The sequence below is a fragment of the Macrobrachium rosenbergii genome, chromosome 9 (genome assembly GCF_040412425.1).
Source record: "Macrobrachium rosenbergii isolate ZJJX-2024 chromosome 9, ASM4041242v1, whole genome shotgun sequence".
In the NCBI taxonomy this organism is placed as follows: Eukaryota; Metazoa; Arthropoda; class Malacostraca; order Decapoda; family Palaemonidae; genus Macrobrachium; species Macrobrachium rosenbergii.
The window spans coordinates 44,438,239-44,453,944 of record NC_089749.1 but is presented as its reverse complement, the minus strand read 5'-3'; the positions used below and the strand labels follow the sequence as shown (position 1 = coordinate 44,453,944).

Sequence of the window (15,706 nt, the reverse complement as noted above, 5' to 3'; positions counted from 1 at the left end):
GAGGTAAATTACTTGTAATTCTTCACTGTGATTATTAGTTATACACAGTGAAGTAATTATACCAGAATTACTTTTCATTAACAATAAGTTTTTGATCAAAGAGATAAAAATAATCACTCACCACCATATCCTATGTAAAGAACAAAACATATAAGAAAGAACAGAAAAATATAAAACCGAATCATACAGACAAGCAGGAGAGAAACAGTGAAACAATTTATTACAAAATTCACAGACATACAAACATACAAAAATGAGGGAAGAAGACAAAGATGGTACAACTCCATGAGGAACAAGACTAGGCAGAGGTTCAACGCCTTTGATAAGCTCACCTTCACCACACTGCAAATAATGACAATACTGCACAATCTGACCACCACATCAACTGTAAATTATATCTACATGGTGATAAATAAAGTCCTGAGAAATTCATCGAATTAACTTTATTTCAAACCTCTGAACACTATAACCAGAAATGTGAAGTTCTGTTGTGATCTTTCTTTTATGACAAATAACTTTAAAAAATTCTGGTATAGCACGAAGAAAACTAAAATTTTAGCCAAGACAACGAGTGATAAAAATTATATCAAAACACAAGCTAATTTATAATATCCTCCAAAATTTTCTGATTATTGTAATTCAGTTCACCATCAAGTCATCCTTTCACTGCAATTGGTAACTTTTCTAGCTAAAATCAAATAGCTTTCCTTTCACTAAAACAGACTCTCATTGTCTTTGTATGACCTACCACTCTGCAAAATGACTTAGAATTGAAAAAATACATGTTTTATAACAAAACAGAAATTCACCATCATTTCTATTTCCATTCTATTTCTTTACTTTTCTTAGAGTATCCTGTAAATGCTGTACTTTTATGAAACATTGCTTGGGAGTTTTAAAGGTTATTCAAAGGCTTACAAACTTATTAGTTAATGTTTGACTACCATAAAAAAAGCTGCCAATATTATGATTCAATACTCATCATCCTCATCAATTAAATAAAATATAGTACATTCAATTCAGTGTTTCTAATAACTAAAAAATATCCCTAATTCACACTGTAACTATCAGAACTGTATCTTCAACCAAACAGCAAGAACACTCCATCAAACCCGCTTTACTTACTTGTAAATAAGTCTTCAAAAAACTGTATGTATCACTGTACTAAAAACCTAGAAATTCACTGGCAAGAACTATGCTACTACTTTATACACACTCTTCACTTAATATAATTATGACAAGCAATTAAGTCTCTCAAAAGAAACTTGCAAACTGCTTCCTACAATTTTCACTGAGAATAATCAACATTTATTTTTTTTTATACAAAATTACCACTACTGTACACAAACGAATACAGTGTTTCACATAATAAAATAGTATTTACATAAATACAAAAGAAAACATTTATTTATTTACATAACAGTTCTTTTTTGAGGTGGTCTGCATAATTAATATAATGGGTCAAACAAATTTTTTGAGGAACTCATTACTGTACCATATTTCTGGCATCGAAGATGCAATTTATATTAAAAAAAATGCTTTCAAAACTTACCATCTGTCTTCAAGGCTGAAGGTATGCCACAACAAGCTACCTACCCTAGGGAGCTGCTATGTTTGATTTGGTCATAGTCAGTGTTACATCCAGCCTTGTATAGCCTGGTATAGTTTTCTAAATCACAATTTTTAACACCACATAATGGCATCTGATAAAAGGAACTCCTAAATCACTGGTTTCTTGATTAATGCTGTTTCTGTTATTTTTTAGTAGAAAATTGTACTGTATTTCTTTTATAATTTATCTACTCAAAAGGAGGATGCATCTTTGACACATAAAAATATGGTAATTGATTTGCTATCTATAATAAAACTACCTGTACCTGAATGTATCTAACTTTATAAATATTATGACAAGAAAACCAAATGTTTCTGCACATTGTACTTTATGACTGTCTATAAAAATCAATTATCACTTAATATAACAAATCACCTATCAATCTGCCATTCTTGAAGAGAATCCAATCTTCCTAGGTCAGAGATGGGCCAAACCCTACAAACAGCACGGCCACGAATAAGGCCAGCAGGAACCGAACCAAATGTTCTTGAATCGGTCGAGTTCATTTTGTTATCTCCTTCAAGCCAAACATGTCCTCTTGGAACCTAGAAAACAGGATAAGCGTTAACTTTATGACTAACATTTTGACAAAAAACAGATCATATTGCATGACAATATTTTTTTTCACTCTCTTTCTCTCACTCAAAGTTTGTTCAAGACCTACGAACTTGTTCAAGACCTACGAACTTGCTCAAGACCTTTGATTGTAAACAGTAAAAAAAAAATGACATTTTTATAATAAAATAAGATTCTATATATATTTACCAAGTAATTACATTGCTATTAGTTCCTACTTTTGTGGCAGCTTAAGTTTTTAAAATTTCATGGTAGCGCTCCATTGTTTTGGTGTAGGAAACTGACCCCAGCCATTTTTGGGGAAGAATAGGTACATCCCGGCTCAAGAGTTCAATTTGTTCAAGCTCTATGTCCATGAGAAGGGAGGTGGGGGGGCTCTGATCATGTAATTACTTGGTAAGTATATATAAAATCTTATTTTACTGTAAAACTGTCATTTTTATATAAGTAACTTACCAAGTAATTACATTGCTGAATCCCAAAAAGACAGGAGGTGGGATACATGGACACAAGCTACTCAAAAACACTCAGTAATGGAGATGAATTTGAAACAGATAGATAGCCAGCATTGGTAAATGCTTGTTGTAACCTTACCTGGTGAGAGAGCTACAGCAGAAGGATACTGCCTCTGGTCGGCGTTCATCTTTAACCTGTAGTGGCGCAGCAGTAAAGCTAAGGGTTGCCTCTACTTTAGTGGGTGCCTTGCAACCAAGGAGTGTTCTGACGGTTGCCAATACATCATAAATAAAGAAAAGTCCTTGCCCTGGCTGCAGTACAAGATTATCAACCAGATAACTTTGTTACCTACACATCACATAAAACCAAAACCTAACCATTACAATCAGTGACTGATGGGTACTCCAGGTACACAATACCCAACGCTTCCCATAACTCGATCACCTGAATCAAACGAGGAGATAGAGAAATAGAAGATATATTCCTATCCTTCCTCTCCCCAGTACCATGCCAGCCATGGAAAACGGACCTTACGTACTGCAGTTTTCATAAGTAGTCTCCACATCACATAAGTAATGAGAGGCAAAAACAGACATACACTTCCAATACGTAGATTGAAGTACTGTGGAGAGCGACAGATTGCGTTTAAATGCCAGTGAAGTGGTGACTGCTCTAATTTCGTGGGCTTTAACTTTCAATAAGGGTAATGTCTCTTCCTGAATATCACTGTGGGATTAAGAGATTACTCCTCTTAGAAAGAAGGACAATGTGTTCTTGGACATAGGTCTGTTGGACCAAGGGTGCTTGTCAGGTTCTTGACAGAGAATGAACGGCCCAGAACAGAGCCAGGGATTGGATGGGGTTTCATTCTTGGCTAAGAACCCAAGAGTGAACATGCAGACCGCATCCCCTTGTGGAAAGCCAACTTGCTTGTCCAAAGCCTGCAATTCGCTAATTCTTTTCACTGTGGCCAAAGCAACTAAAAAGAGGGTTTTCCTTGTTAAGTCCCTCAGAGATGAGCCGTGAAGGGGCTCAAAGGAAGGACCTGAGAGCCAATGAAGTATGACATCTAAGTTCCACGATACAGAAGTCAGTTTGTCTTGTTTCGAAGTATCAAAAGATTTAATTAAGTCAATAATATCATGACTTGCAGCAAGATTCAGGCCTCTATGCCTAAACACCAAATTAAGCATGGGTCTATAACCCTTGATAGTCGAAGTCACTAGGCCTCAGGGAGACTTCAGGAAGAGCAAAAAGTCCACTATCTTTGCTAAAGTGGTTTCGGAAGACGAGATGCCGTGTCTTCGACACCAACTGCAGAAGACTGACCACTGCCTGGAAGACATTGGAGGAGGATTGCCACTTACAGTTGGCAATAGCCTTTGCAGTTGCTTTTGAAAAACCTTTTGCTCTGACAAGCTTCCTGATGAAAGTGATGGAAACGGGGTTGCTTGAGTAGACTTTGATGCTGTGGTAGGAGTCTTGGGAAGTCCACCAACAGTCTGAGAAGGTCCAGGAACCACTCCCTCTGTGGCTAAAATGGGGCCACGAGGGCCACTGAAGAGTTATTGTGGGAATGAAACTTGTTGATGACTTCCCTTGCCATGCTGAATGGAGGGAAGGCACACATGTCCAGGTTGGACCAGTCCTGGAGCATTGCATCCATTGCTTATACCAGAGGGTCTGGGACTGAAGAGCAATAAAAGGAAAGACAGTGATTCTTCGACGTCGCAAACAGGTCTATTGGTTGCTTCCCCCATCGTTTCCACAGGTTGGTGCACACCTGCGGATTTAGTGCCCATTCCGTCGGTAGAACCTGTCTGCAACAACTTAACTTGTCTGCAAGGAAGTTCAATTTGCCCTGAATAAAGCAGGTGACGATCCGGGTGCAGTTGTCCTGGGCCCAAATAAGGAGATCTTTGGCTGCTTGGCAAAGAGAGGGAGAGTACATGCCTCCCTGATTCTTGATGTAGGCCAACGCTGTCATGTTGTCTGAGTGTACTGTGACCGTCTTGTAGCACGTTACTGAAGCAAAATGTTGGAAGGCCAAGTGCAGCTCCCTCAAACTGATGTGGAACTTCCTTTCCTCTTGTGACCATATCCTTGCAACTTCTAAATCCTGCAGATGAGCCCACCAACCCAGATCTGAAGCGACTGAGAATAAGGTTAGGCTTGGGTTCAACAGATGTAATGATTTCCCGACTGAGAATCTCCCTTCTACGAGCTACCACTGAAGGTCCTCCTTGATTTCCAGAGTGATGGGGAAGACAAATGAGTTCAGGAGGGTCTTCCTGCGCCAACTGGCCTTTAGGAAGAACTGTAAGGGTCTTGTGTGATGTCTCCCTAAAGGCACAAACCTCTCTATGGATGAGAGGGTGCCTGGGAGGCTCATCCACTTGTTGGCTGAGCAGGAAGGGAGAGAGAGGAATTTCTGAACAGTCTGCAGGTAGGATTGAATTCTTCTCTGTGACGGAAAAGCCCGAAAATTCTGAGAATTGATCATCATTCCTAAATATAGAATTGACCGAGTCGGGACTAATTGGGACTTGGGAAAGTTGATTAAGAAGCCCAAATCCTGGGCGAGGAGGAGTGTCTTCTGCAAGTCCTCCATGCAGCGAACTCTTGAAAGAGAATGTAGGAGCCAATCACCGAGATAAAGGCATACATTGATGCCCATCAGATGTAGCCACTTCGCTAAAGGGGCGAGAACCCTGGTGAAGACCTGTGGGGCTGTGGGGAGGCCGATGCACAGAGCCCGAAATTGAAAGACCCTGTCCTGGAATACGAACATTAAGTACTTCCTGGATTCTGGATGAACTGGAATACGAAAGTATGCGTCCTTCATGTCTACTGTCACCATCCAATCTCCTCGATGGATGGAGGACAGTACTAATTGATTCGTTTCCATCCTGAATTTTGTTGTTTTCACGAAGAAATTCAGGATGCTCATGTTGAGGACAGGTCTCCAACCCCCCGATGACTTGGGTACAACAAAAAGACGGTTGTAAAACCCCCCCAAGTTTACCTCTTTCACAGCCTCTACAGCCCCTTCCCTGAGCAGAGAAGTCACCTCCTCTGACAGGGCCGAAAACCTCTGTGAGCCTACTGAGTAGGCTGTCAAGGTAATGGGTGCTGACACAAGAGGGGGTTCTGTGCTGAACGGGATGGAATACCCCTCTCTGAGGACTTCTATTACCCATAGCTCTGCCTTCTCACCTCCCATTTCCTCCAAAAATGAAGAAGTCTGGCTCCCACTGGAACACGGAGGACTGGATCCTCACTTGCTAGAGGAGGGTCTGGTAAGGATTTCTTAATTGGGCGCACTGACAGGAGCTTGGTGCGTGGTTGGGACTGATATCTGGCTCTGCCACCTTGAAAGGGCTGCTGCTGTAACGGTGAGGCCACACTGGTACTAAAGGAGGCCGCAGGCGTACGACTCGGTTGCTCAGGTTGTTTGGTAGACTGCACAAGTAAGTCTTGTGTTGTCTTCTTCTGCAACTCAGAAGCTACACGCTCTAAGGTAGCACTAGAGAACAGACTACCATGATCCATGGGAGCAGAGAAGAGATGACTTCTGGGAGGGAGTGACTCCTTTCATGGTAAAAGAGCACCACAGCTCCCCCTTCTTAAGGATTCCTAAGGAAAACAGTGCTGCCAGTTCTTGCAAGCCACCATGAATTGCTTTGTCCGTGCAAGACAACACTCCTAACCAGTCTGTTGCAAAATTATTTTGGAGGGTGGAGCAGTCTTCGATCTTCTTCACCAAAGCCCCCACAGTCCAATCCAAGAAGCTGAATATCTCAAAGACTTTAAACAAGTCCTTTATCAAATGGTCCACCTCTGAAGACAAAAAGATCTTGGAAAAGGCAAACGCCGATCTTCGTGTCAAGTCGATCAACCCGCAGAAATCCCCCCTGGGAAGAGGCAGACACTCCCAAAAAGGAGCTTCCCCTGTGGCATAGAGAGATACCTCCTTTTCGTCATATGAGGTGGAGGGGCACGAAAGGTAGTCTTCCTGAGATCCCTCTTGTCGGACAACCAACCTTCGATATGGGATAAAGCTTTCTTCAAAGAACAGGAGAGCACCATCTTTGGCAGATTAGAGGAGCCTGCAGGTTGCCTCATCATAAAAGCAAAGCCTTGAGACAACAGAGACGAAAGAGAGAAGAACATCGGATAACAAAATCAAAAGTACTTCAACAAAGAAGCATATGCCAACGTGGGTTGCTCCTTCTCTAAGTCTTCTTCTGAAGATGAAATTGAAGAAGGGGCTAAGTCCGGTTGCTCCTGAACTGCAGACGAAGGCTTCTTTAAAAGGTCCAAAATATTGTCTGGGCGACGTTGGATCAGGTCCAAAGAAGAATCTTGCACCTCAGGAACACTGACAGTCGACAAATCCAACTACAAGGGATGCTCATGGCGAGCCGCACGTGCCGCTGAACGCTTGGCAGAAAGGGCACAAAAAGAGCAGGTGAATGCGTTGACACAGGTGGGCAAGAAGTCACAGGTTAAGCCACCGAGACCAAAGAACATTCAGACACAGGTGAACACTCGGCTAAAGGCTGATCTAACACCGGTTGCTTCTTAGAAAGTGAATGTTTAGCAGAACGTTCTGACACTGGACGTTGGGTGCCAAGAGGAAGTTTGGAGTGCTCAGCTCCTCCTGGGTGCTCAGAATCCACTACACATATGGAACTCACTGGGCGTTTGACTTCCACTGAATGCTGAAATTGCACTGGTGTCTCTCCTACTGGTCGTCTGATGCCAGCTGGATGCCTGATGCCAACCGGGCACTTGAACACTACACTCTCTTCTCTTAGCTGCCACTGCAAGTACTCCCACTGGGCGCTCGGCAGCTACTGGCCACTCGAAACTCTTCTTAAATGAGCACTTGGGGACAAAACATTCAGGAGACATCAGGGCACTTTTCTGGTCCCAGAAAATGCACAATGCTTCTGGACTATGATCCAGACCTCTGGAACACTTGAAAGGAAGTGGAACAGCGTGCTCAGGGGCTGCAAGCCTTTTCGTTGGCCTGGAAGACTCGGGAGAGCGCCAGTCCTGCCTCCTGCCCGAGTCGGAATCGGAGCCACTCGACGACAAGGCATGTACATTCACCTGGAAGCCTTTCCAGTGGCTGTCCACTGAGTCCTGGGAACGCACAACAGGCTCGGTTAAGGGGGCAACTACCCGTGGGTAAACCCCACCAACCTCCCTTGGATATCCAGTTTGCCTCCTCCCAGGGTTAGGGAAGTTTGGACCTTTGTCTAGGAGCGTCGATGGGACGAGTAGCTACCTCCTCCACTGACACAACACTTGCACCAACATTATGTGCACTCATTTGATCCATCAGGATCTTAACTGAAGCCCTAAGCTGGGTTACGGTATCCACTAAGATGTCACACTTCTTATCTACCCTGGCTTCTAGGCTGGCTAAGGCACTGGGCTCGGAAGGTTGGGAGCCAGGTAACCGAGTTAATGGAAGAGGAATAGGACTTGGAATAGGGGAAAAGGCAGTCATAGGTGTCGAAAGGACAGGTACTTTAGGAGAATGAGATAACCTAGCCTGGGCTTTAGCACCCGCCTTTCTCTCTCGCTGTCTCTTTGCAGTCTCACTAAATGAGCGTTCAAAATTTTCCATGTCCCCTGATCCCAATCCTTACACTCATCACAATTACGGTCAGGAGAACAAGTTTGTCCTCTACAAGAACTACAAATTGTATGAATGTCATATTTGAAAGATGTCAGTCTGGTCTTGCAGCCCTTGCCGCAACACTGAATTCTACGTGAATGGGAGTCTGACATAGTTAGTCACAATTCGGGAAACTAGCTAAGCTAAAAAGATTAGCGCTACCAAAATAGAGTATTTCACCATTAGTTGGTGAACGTCTGCAACCAACCAGTGAAATCAAACCAAAACAAAAGCTACCCAACAACCAATGTTCAGTCACTGAGTGGCAGGAACGAATTGAGCTCCTGAGCTGGGTTGTACCTATTCTTCCCTGAAAGTGGGCACGGGTCAGTTACCTACACCAAACCAATGGAGTGCTACCGCGAAATTCAAAAAACTTAAACTGCCGCAAAAGTAGGAACTAATAGCAATGTAATTATTTGGTAAGTTGCTTATATAAAAAATGGTTGTTACTGTAAAATCACTTCTGGAACATTTGAACAGTATGGTTCATGGAATGGTGCAAATTTAAACTCTTATGTAATATGTGGTAAAAATGTATACGGTATTGACAAGACTGATAAACAAGGGATACTGAAGCCTGAGCAGCTTTATGCTTTGCTATTTTAATGGTAGCATAAACTGAAATATTGAAATACAAATGTAGCTTTCCTTTTCATGTAGATAATAAAAAAAAACTCTTCATGTGGTCTTTATCATCTGTTTTCTCAACCAGGTTGTCATGTGCAGTCACAGGAAAGCAGCATGCCACATCTGACTCATGATTTGTTACAGAGAACACCTTTACAAATTTTAACCTTACTGAGGTGACCTTGTCACACATTGTTGCCTCCATTGCACAACTTGTATGGTTTCCTTTCTTCAAGGGAAAGGCCTATTACTTCCTTCAGAGCTCAGCTACTTTCTTCTTCCCCTACTGTTTTTCTTTGGACTTATGCCAGATAACAGCACTGATTTCCCTGTCCCACTAGCATCTCATCATTCCAAAGTGGCACATATATAAAAAGTGATTGTAAGGAAGTACTGTAAAACTGAATTGCAGGTGTTTTTACTACTCTGGATATTTTCATAAATGCAGCTGCTTATGAAAACTCTAATGTCATAATAGTGTAATCTGATACTTGAAGTACCTGTGATACATGTACATCCCATCACCTCAAAATTTCTATAACTCAACTCAGAGGCACTAAATAAAAAATTACTCCATCAAGAGAGCCCATGAGTATGATGAGAGCTTATGGTTTTGGAAAATATAAAATCTTTTGAATGTCATTTCATTATCACAATACCATATTCCCTTTACGGGACTACGCATCTGATGAAGTATCTCCATTCTTTTTCTATCTTGTGCACTCATTGCCTGAATTCCCATCTAGGTAAGGTCCTTATCTGACACTTTTTTCATGATCATTTTGACCTTCTTCCCTAGTCAGCATCCTGCCACTTCCATACTAACCACTTCATTGACTAACTACTCTTCTCTCCTTCTTAATATGTGACCAAACAATTTCATTCAATTTTCCAGCCTTACAATACCTTATCTCTCTGCTGCTTCCTCATTGGAGATATAATCTCCCCCGTAACTCTAGCTATAAACCTAAATATTTTGTAGTCACACATATTAAGAATAACCTTCAGTTTCTTCGTAAGAAAATGAAGGTTGCTTTCTACTGTGTACAATGCCCAGACCCCACACAAGCATCTCATACTTCTATTCTCTCTAGCAATGGAATAATCTTTATAACAAGAGTACAGCAATCGCTCTCTACTTTATTAACCTTATGCTAGTCAACATCTTTGCTGAACATAAATTTAAACAAGTAAAAATTACACTTTCTGTGTGAAACTATGTTATATACAGTAAATGCTTCGATAACAGTATTATTTTATGTATATGTTTTTACTGCCAACCAATACTGTATAACACTTCATTAAAATTCTTGAGCTTTGGGAAGACCTAATTGAAATTTCACTGCTGCACATCTACTTCCATATTCTGCTCATTTACTTTTAATTTATATAGCTGGCTTCAGTTACAAAACACACATTACAGTAGTAAATACAGTATATAAATTTTATTTATATACCTACTCTTTGATGCTCATATCACAATAAGAGTTATGAGGTGTCAACAGTACAGTCATCACACACACTAAACAGCACAGCACAGCACCAAAACTATCAGCAATGATACTCTAAATATTCTTTCAGTTGTCTCATAATACCCAAGTTAATAAAATGGCCTGAAGTATAATGAGGTTACATAGTAATAAGGCATGGTTCAGTACAACAATACCTGGGTAGTATGTAAGATTATTAACATTCATTATAAAACCAGCTTAACCATGAGAGAAAAATATATACACACAAAGCATCTTTCCTACTCAATTTCTGTATTTATTAGAATACCAAATGCAGTTTTGTATGGTTCATTGTTAATACTAATTAATATTGATGCCAGAAGAGGGAGAATTACAGTTAAGCATAATGGTGTGTTTTTGTGTATACTGTAAGATATTAAAGAGCATATTCATACCAGATATTACATAAAAACTTCAATTCTAACTACATCAATATAAGAGATTGAAACAATCCTTAATAAAACTGTGGTTTGCATGCTATGCAGGAAAGAAATCATTCTAAATTATTGTACAGCTTCATACAAACCACAGATTTACAAATGACATATATTTATTGAAGATTAATAAGGGTGTAAGAGGATCAGGTGCTGTGAATACTGACTTGCATTCACCTGTTGTCCTAGGTCAACTATCCTTGATTATAGATCCCTCATATCAATCCTGTCTTTATCAATCTTTGAACTTCTATTTATAATGTGCCCCTAAGTCTTCTATCATCTACTACTACTTTGATTCATGTATCCTCTGAACCTTGAATTATCTTCATCAGCCAGAATCTAGGTCCACAAACAGAAACCAATGAAGCTACTACATCGGTGTTTACTATCCAGACACAAGACTAGGCAAGTTGGGTAAATTTGTTTACCACTATAAAAACAAGAGGTTTGTAAAAACATCATACCTTAATGGAAAAGTACCAGCACTTAAGTGAATCTATTTCAAAACCTATCACAAACATTACCAAGCTCACTTATGAATGAATAACGTTGAAAGTAACTCACAATCTGTGTACGAAATCCATTCTTGACCTTGTCTCCTCCAAGTCCTGTCACTCTTTTACATATATGGTGATGAGGATTCATAGGGGATCGGGCAATGATCACATCTCCTCGGCTGATGCGATTAAAACGGGGACTAATATGTTCTGTTAGTATCACATCCTCTGAGTAAATTGTTGGCTCCATTGAAGGACCTTTACACTTTGAAATGATGGAAACAAATACAGTAATTAATTTTGGGCTAATGATTACAGGTCACAAATTCTAATGTACTGTAACTCTTTACAATGGTTACCTAGCTTACTTTAAAAAAATATAATAGAGAAAGAACAGATACAGGGTACAATAAAAAAAAATGTATATTAATTTAACTCAAGTTGAAGTTATTTTACTACCTATAGATTTCCCTCATCTTAAAAGACTAAAATAAACCATACCACTAAGATCCTGTACAGTGTTTTCCCTTACCACAACAAAATCTCCAACAAATTCCAGGGTACAGTGAGCTATGCAGCCATACTGCACCATATAGCCTGCTACTCCGAGGGTGCGGCCAAGCAAATGATAAATTCTGCCACGCATCACTTTATACTTTGCATCTTCATAAGCACTTCTTGTTCTGAAACACAAAAATATAAGATCACTATACAGTATATATATATATATATACCTGTATATGTGTGTGTGCGCAAGCTTCAGTAACATATATTTGTAAGTTCATGTAGAAAGTCTCTTATCCAGAATAATGAGGACCAAGAGTGTTCTGAATTACTGGTTTTTTTGGATAATTTACCCTCAGCCTAGAGATCAACCTAGGTTAATTCAGTCTGATTTGCAAAGGTCATTATAATGAATTAATATAAACTATAAAGAATTATTACAACAAAAAAATTTTTAAAAATTAAAATTCTTATAAATAATAAGGAAACAGTAATATTGAGTAAAGGAAGCTCCTGTAAATGTTAGTTAGATTCACTAGAAATTTGACAAGTAACCGAGTAGGATATACCACTCTTGGGAATATTGTATTGTGCATCTTAAATGCACTAACAGCTTGTGTACTGAGTTCAAACTTAAGCATTTTATATAAAATATGTAACCATTATGGAGAAAGTAATAATAAAGAAAATTAAAGGCCTAATGCTTTATTCTGTCAATTCTTGAATCTATATTGTAGGCTAGAATAGACTATGTAGAGCCAACACTATCATGGAACATATCATTGTCAGAGACTGCACATACAGCATGATGATTTAAACTGAACATAATGTAGAACACAGTAATGACTATGTATTCAAGTCATAAAATAAAAAGGTCTAAAGTTTTCTTAATTTTCTAGAATTCTAACAAATCACTACGGTAGGTTAGGCTATCCTAAACGGTTCAATGGACACATATTAAATTCAGAAATAAGCTAGCCTATATACATTTAAAAGGACAGTATAATTAGTCATGTGAAAAAGCTTAAATTTTTACTCTAATATTAAACATCTCAATCTTTGAGCTCTCAGTCTTTTTTCCAGCCTCATGCTACTACAGCTCCAACAATTTCTTATTGTTAGCAGTATCTTCCTACTATATCCCAGCCATGAATCTCAACATTCTATGGTCAGACCTTTCCAAAATCTATTTTCCCAATCAATGGCTATGTTTCTTCAGCAAGTAACCATTGTAAGTCTGTCCTCCCTCTAGTAATGGAATATTTTTGTTAATATGGAAATGCGCATGTGTATGAGTTGTGTATGTGTATAAGTATTATACATCCTTATCTATTAGTATGTATATACAGTATGTATCTATGCATACAGAATGTATATATGTAATGCAAATTAAATGCATATACTTGATCCGTCATAATCTTACAAGTTGAAATTGATATTGTATCAATGAATTAATCCTGATTACACGAACCCAAACTTGCAGCATTTCATGTTCATATTATACATTTCTTGACAACACTGTCCTGCATGAGAGACACAACTTAAATATAAATATCACTGACAGATCACAAGTTTAAAATACTAAGTTACTCCCTATTATACAGCATAGGTGATTATATAGTTACTTTAAAATTAGCCACATAATTACGACTACCTAATAATAATGAACCTCCATAAAGCTTTTTAATGCAAATATCAACAGAGCTGAGGAAGACCCATGATGAGAACCTTAGAAAGCAATAATTGCTTTTTATGACAAAATTAGTTGAAAATGTCAAACTTATGCATGAAAAATTATAGATTTTAGTTGGACAATTTGTGCACCTGTGATTAGATAAATCTGGCTTACAGCTGGTTTCCCTGTTATTACTCTTATATTTACTGTAAATACAAGCTTGCTTGTGCATGTCACCACCGATCAATCCAACTCTGCAGCCCAGTCACCACCTGGTGCAAGGCAGGTTAATAGGGCAGGCCTACCACACCAAAGCTGATGAGGTATAGCCTAGGTTGTCACAACTTGTGGCACATACACCCAAACTTTGTAAGCTACATGTAAAACACTAACTTAAACAAGGTTACTTGTAAGGGGATGTGCAGTGCATAAACTTAACTATTCAAGTTAACCTAGGGAAGTTTGATTAGACTTCACTAGTTCCTCAAGGGTTTCCTTAAGCCTAACAAAAGATTGTGAATTTATTGAATTACCTCACCTGTACTGAATTGTACACACTCTTTTCAATATAGTCTATTCAGCCAAAGAATTTTATCATTAATGGTAAAATTTTATTTTAAACCATTATTGCATTTTTAGCAAAACTGAAGAATACTACTGAAGCCTGCTTAGGCTATGTTTATGCCTTTTGTTTGTGTTATTGATATTTACAGTCTTTTGTTTATATTGTACATTCATCCCCATGGATCAGGGTACTAAACACGGCGCCCATTTTGCGCGTAAACTGATAATTACCTAACCAGAGGGGCGTGGTAGAAGTCTTCAGTTTTACCAGTTTTTACTTAAAAATACCATTTACCTGTGTTTTAATGTGTGCTTCGACCATTTCTGACGTTCATTTTGTTGGAAAATGACCTAAACAACCACACTTAACCTAACTTAACTTAGGGTACCAGTCCTTTCCCCTTCTGCATATTACTGTAGCCTGAAAACAATAACTCACCATGAATGAGAACTAGCTTATCAATGCAATTAATGTCCTTGTTGCTTATTTCACTCATTTTGTGGCCCCCACCCACCCTCTTCCATCCATGTTGTGATTTAAAGTAAAATAAGCTAATCTATACCATGTTACAACTGTTACCTTCCAGTTACTACGGTAGGCCCCACACCTTCCAAACCTAACTTAGGGCGCAGTACCCAGGCCTGGCTGGGAGGTGGACCCCCTAAGTAACACTGAATATCCCTGTCTCCTTATTCTGCATAGTACCCGTTTCCTGATTTTAGAAAATACTTTTAAAGCTCAACACACACAGGTTAGGATAAGCTATTCCACTCTCTTCACAGTTTTAACCCCAGCTAGCATTGGGTAGTCACTCCTACAAGCTATTACCCTGACGGGAGTGCACAGTATCCACGAAGAACAGCCGCTAGAGTTTAGTGTTACTAATAAATCATCGCAAATCTTTGGACAGGTTAACTATCTATATTAGGAAAATAAATACAAAGAAAACTTAACAACATTGTTACCCAAAGAAGAATTGCCAACGACCTATGCAAACAAATCAAAAGACAACATCAAACATGAACCTGTTTACAGAAATAATTTGTCTTTCAGTAATACAAGAAATAACCTAAAGGACACAAAAATAAGAATATAAAATGTTTTATAAACAAATAAAAGTGTTGTTTTATTAACCTAATACTTATACATTCCTCACGCAACGCCGCTACGATGGGCCATTGATAGGTCTAGTATACAATAATATCAGTGATGGCTTTACACGGGAGATTGTTTACATATTACATAACTATCTTTTTCAGGTAAGCAGAAATTCAATTCCTGTAACGGCTCTCACTACTGATACCTCTTGCGTACCATTTGTTTTCTTGCCCTGGATTTCCTAATTACTCTCCATTCCTAGCTCTTTTTTATGCAAATAAAGTTTCGCAGTATTAATTAAGCAATTTCAGCATACGCTTTCTCTTCAGCTAAAATCATGCAATGTTCAGAAGCAACTGGTTAGTGTGTCACTGTAGTCCTGATTCCTCGTCCGTCGCTGGTTCGACCCCACGGGACGGTGGACTTATTATCAACTAAAAATTCCCCTTCGGT

General features: G+C 39.1%; 1 protein-coding gene across 4 annotated transcripts; it reads right to left on the bottom strand.

Moving 5' to 3' along the window:
- Window positions 1-428: 428 nt before the first annotated feature.
- On the bottom strand, window positions 429-15,390 carry LOC136841746 (mitochondrial inner membrane protease subunit 1). 4 transcript variants are annotated; one of them, XM_067108998.1, is made up of 4 exons: window positions 15,290-15,390; window positions 11,944-12,094; window positions 11,479-11,676; window positions 429-2,157 (listed from the first exon to the last, which is right to left on the bottom strand). In XM_067108998.1, exons 2-4 carry the CDS (start codon window positions 12,055-12,057, stop codon window positions 1,984-1,986), a joined length of 486 nt encoding a protein of 161 aa, XP_066965099.1. In that variant the 5' UTR covers window positions 12,058-12,094; window positions 15,290-15,390; the 3' UTR covers window positions 429-1,983. The 4 variants fall into 4 exon arrangements, with proteins under 4 accessions (XP_066965099.1, XP_066965098.1, XP_066965100.1 ...); XM_067108997.1 differs by lacking the exon at window positions 15,290-15,390 and adding an exon at window positions 15,121-15,167; XM_067108999.1 differs by lacking the exon at window positions 15,290-15,390 and adding an exon at window positions 14,450-15,146.
- Between the last annotated feature and the right edge of the window lie 316 nt (window positions 15,391-15,706).

Excerpts from the sequence above, each read along its gene's own strand:
- LOC136841746 (XM_067108998.1), bottom strand. The coding sequence starts at position 12,057 with ATGCGTGGCAGAATTTATCATTTGCTTGGCCGCACCCTCGGAGTAGCA. Across the intron at positions 11,677-11,943 it reads TTGTTGGAGATTTTGTTGTG|TGTAAAGGTCCTTCAATGGA; the intron begins GTAAGGGAAAAC and ends ATCATTTCAAAG. Across the intron at positions 2,158-11,478 it reads ATGGATTTCGTACACAGATT|GTTCCAAGAGGACATGTTTG; the intron begins GTGAGTTACTTT and ends CCTGTTTTCTAG.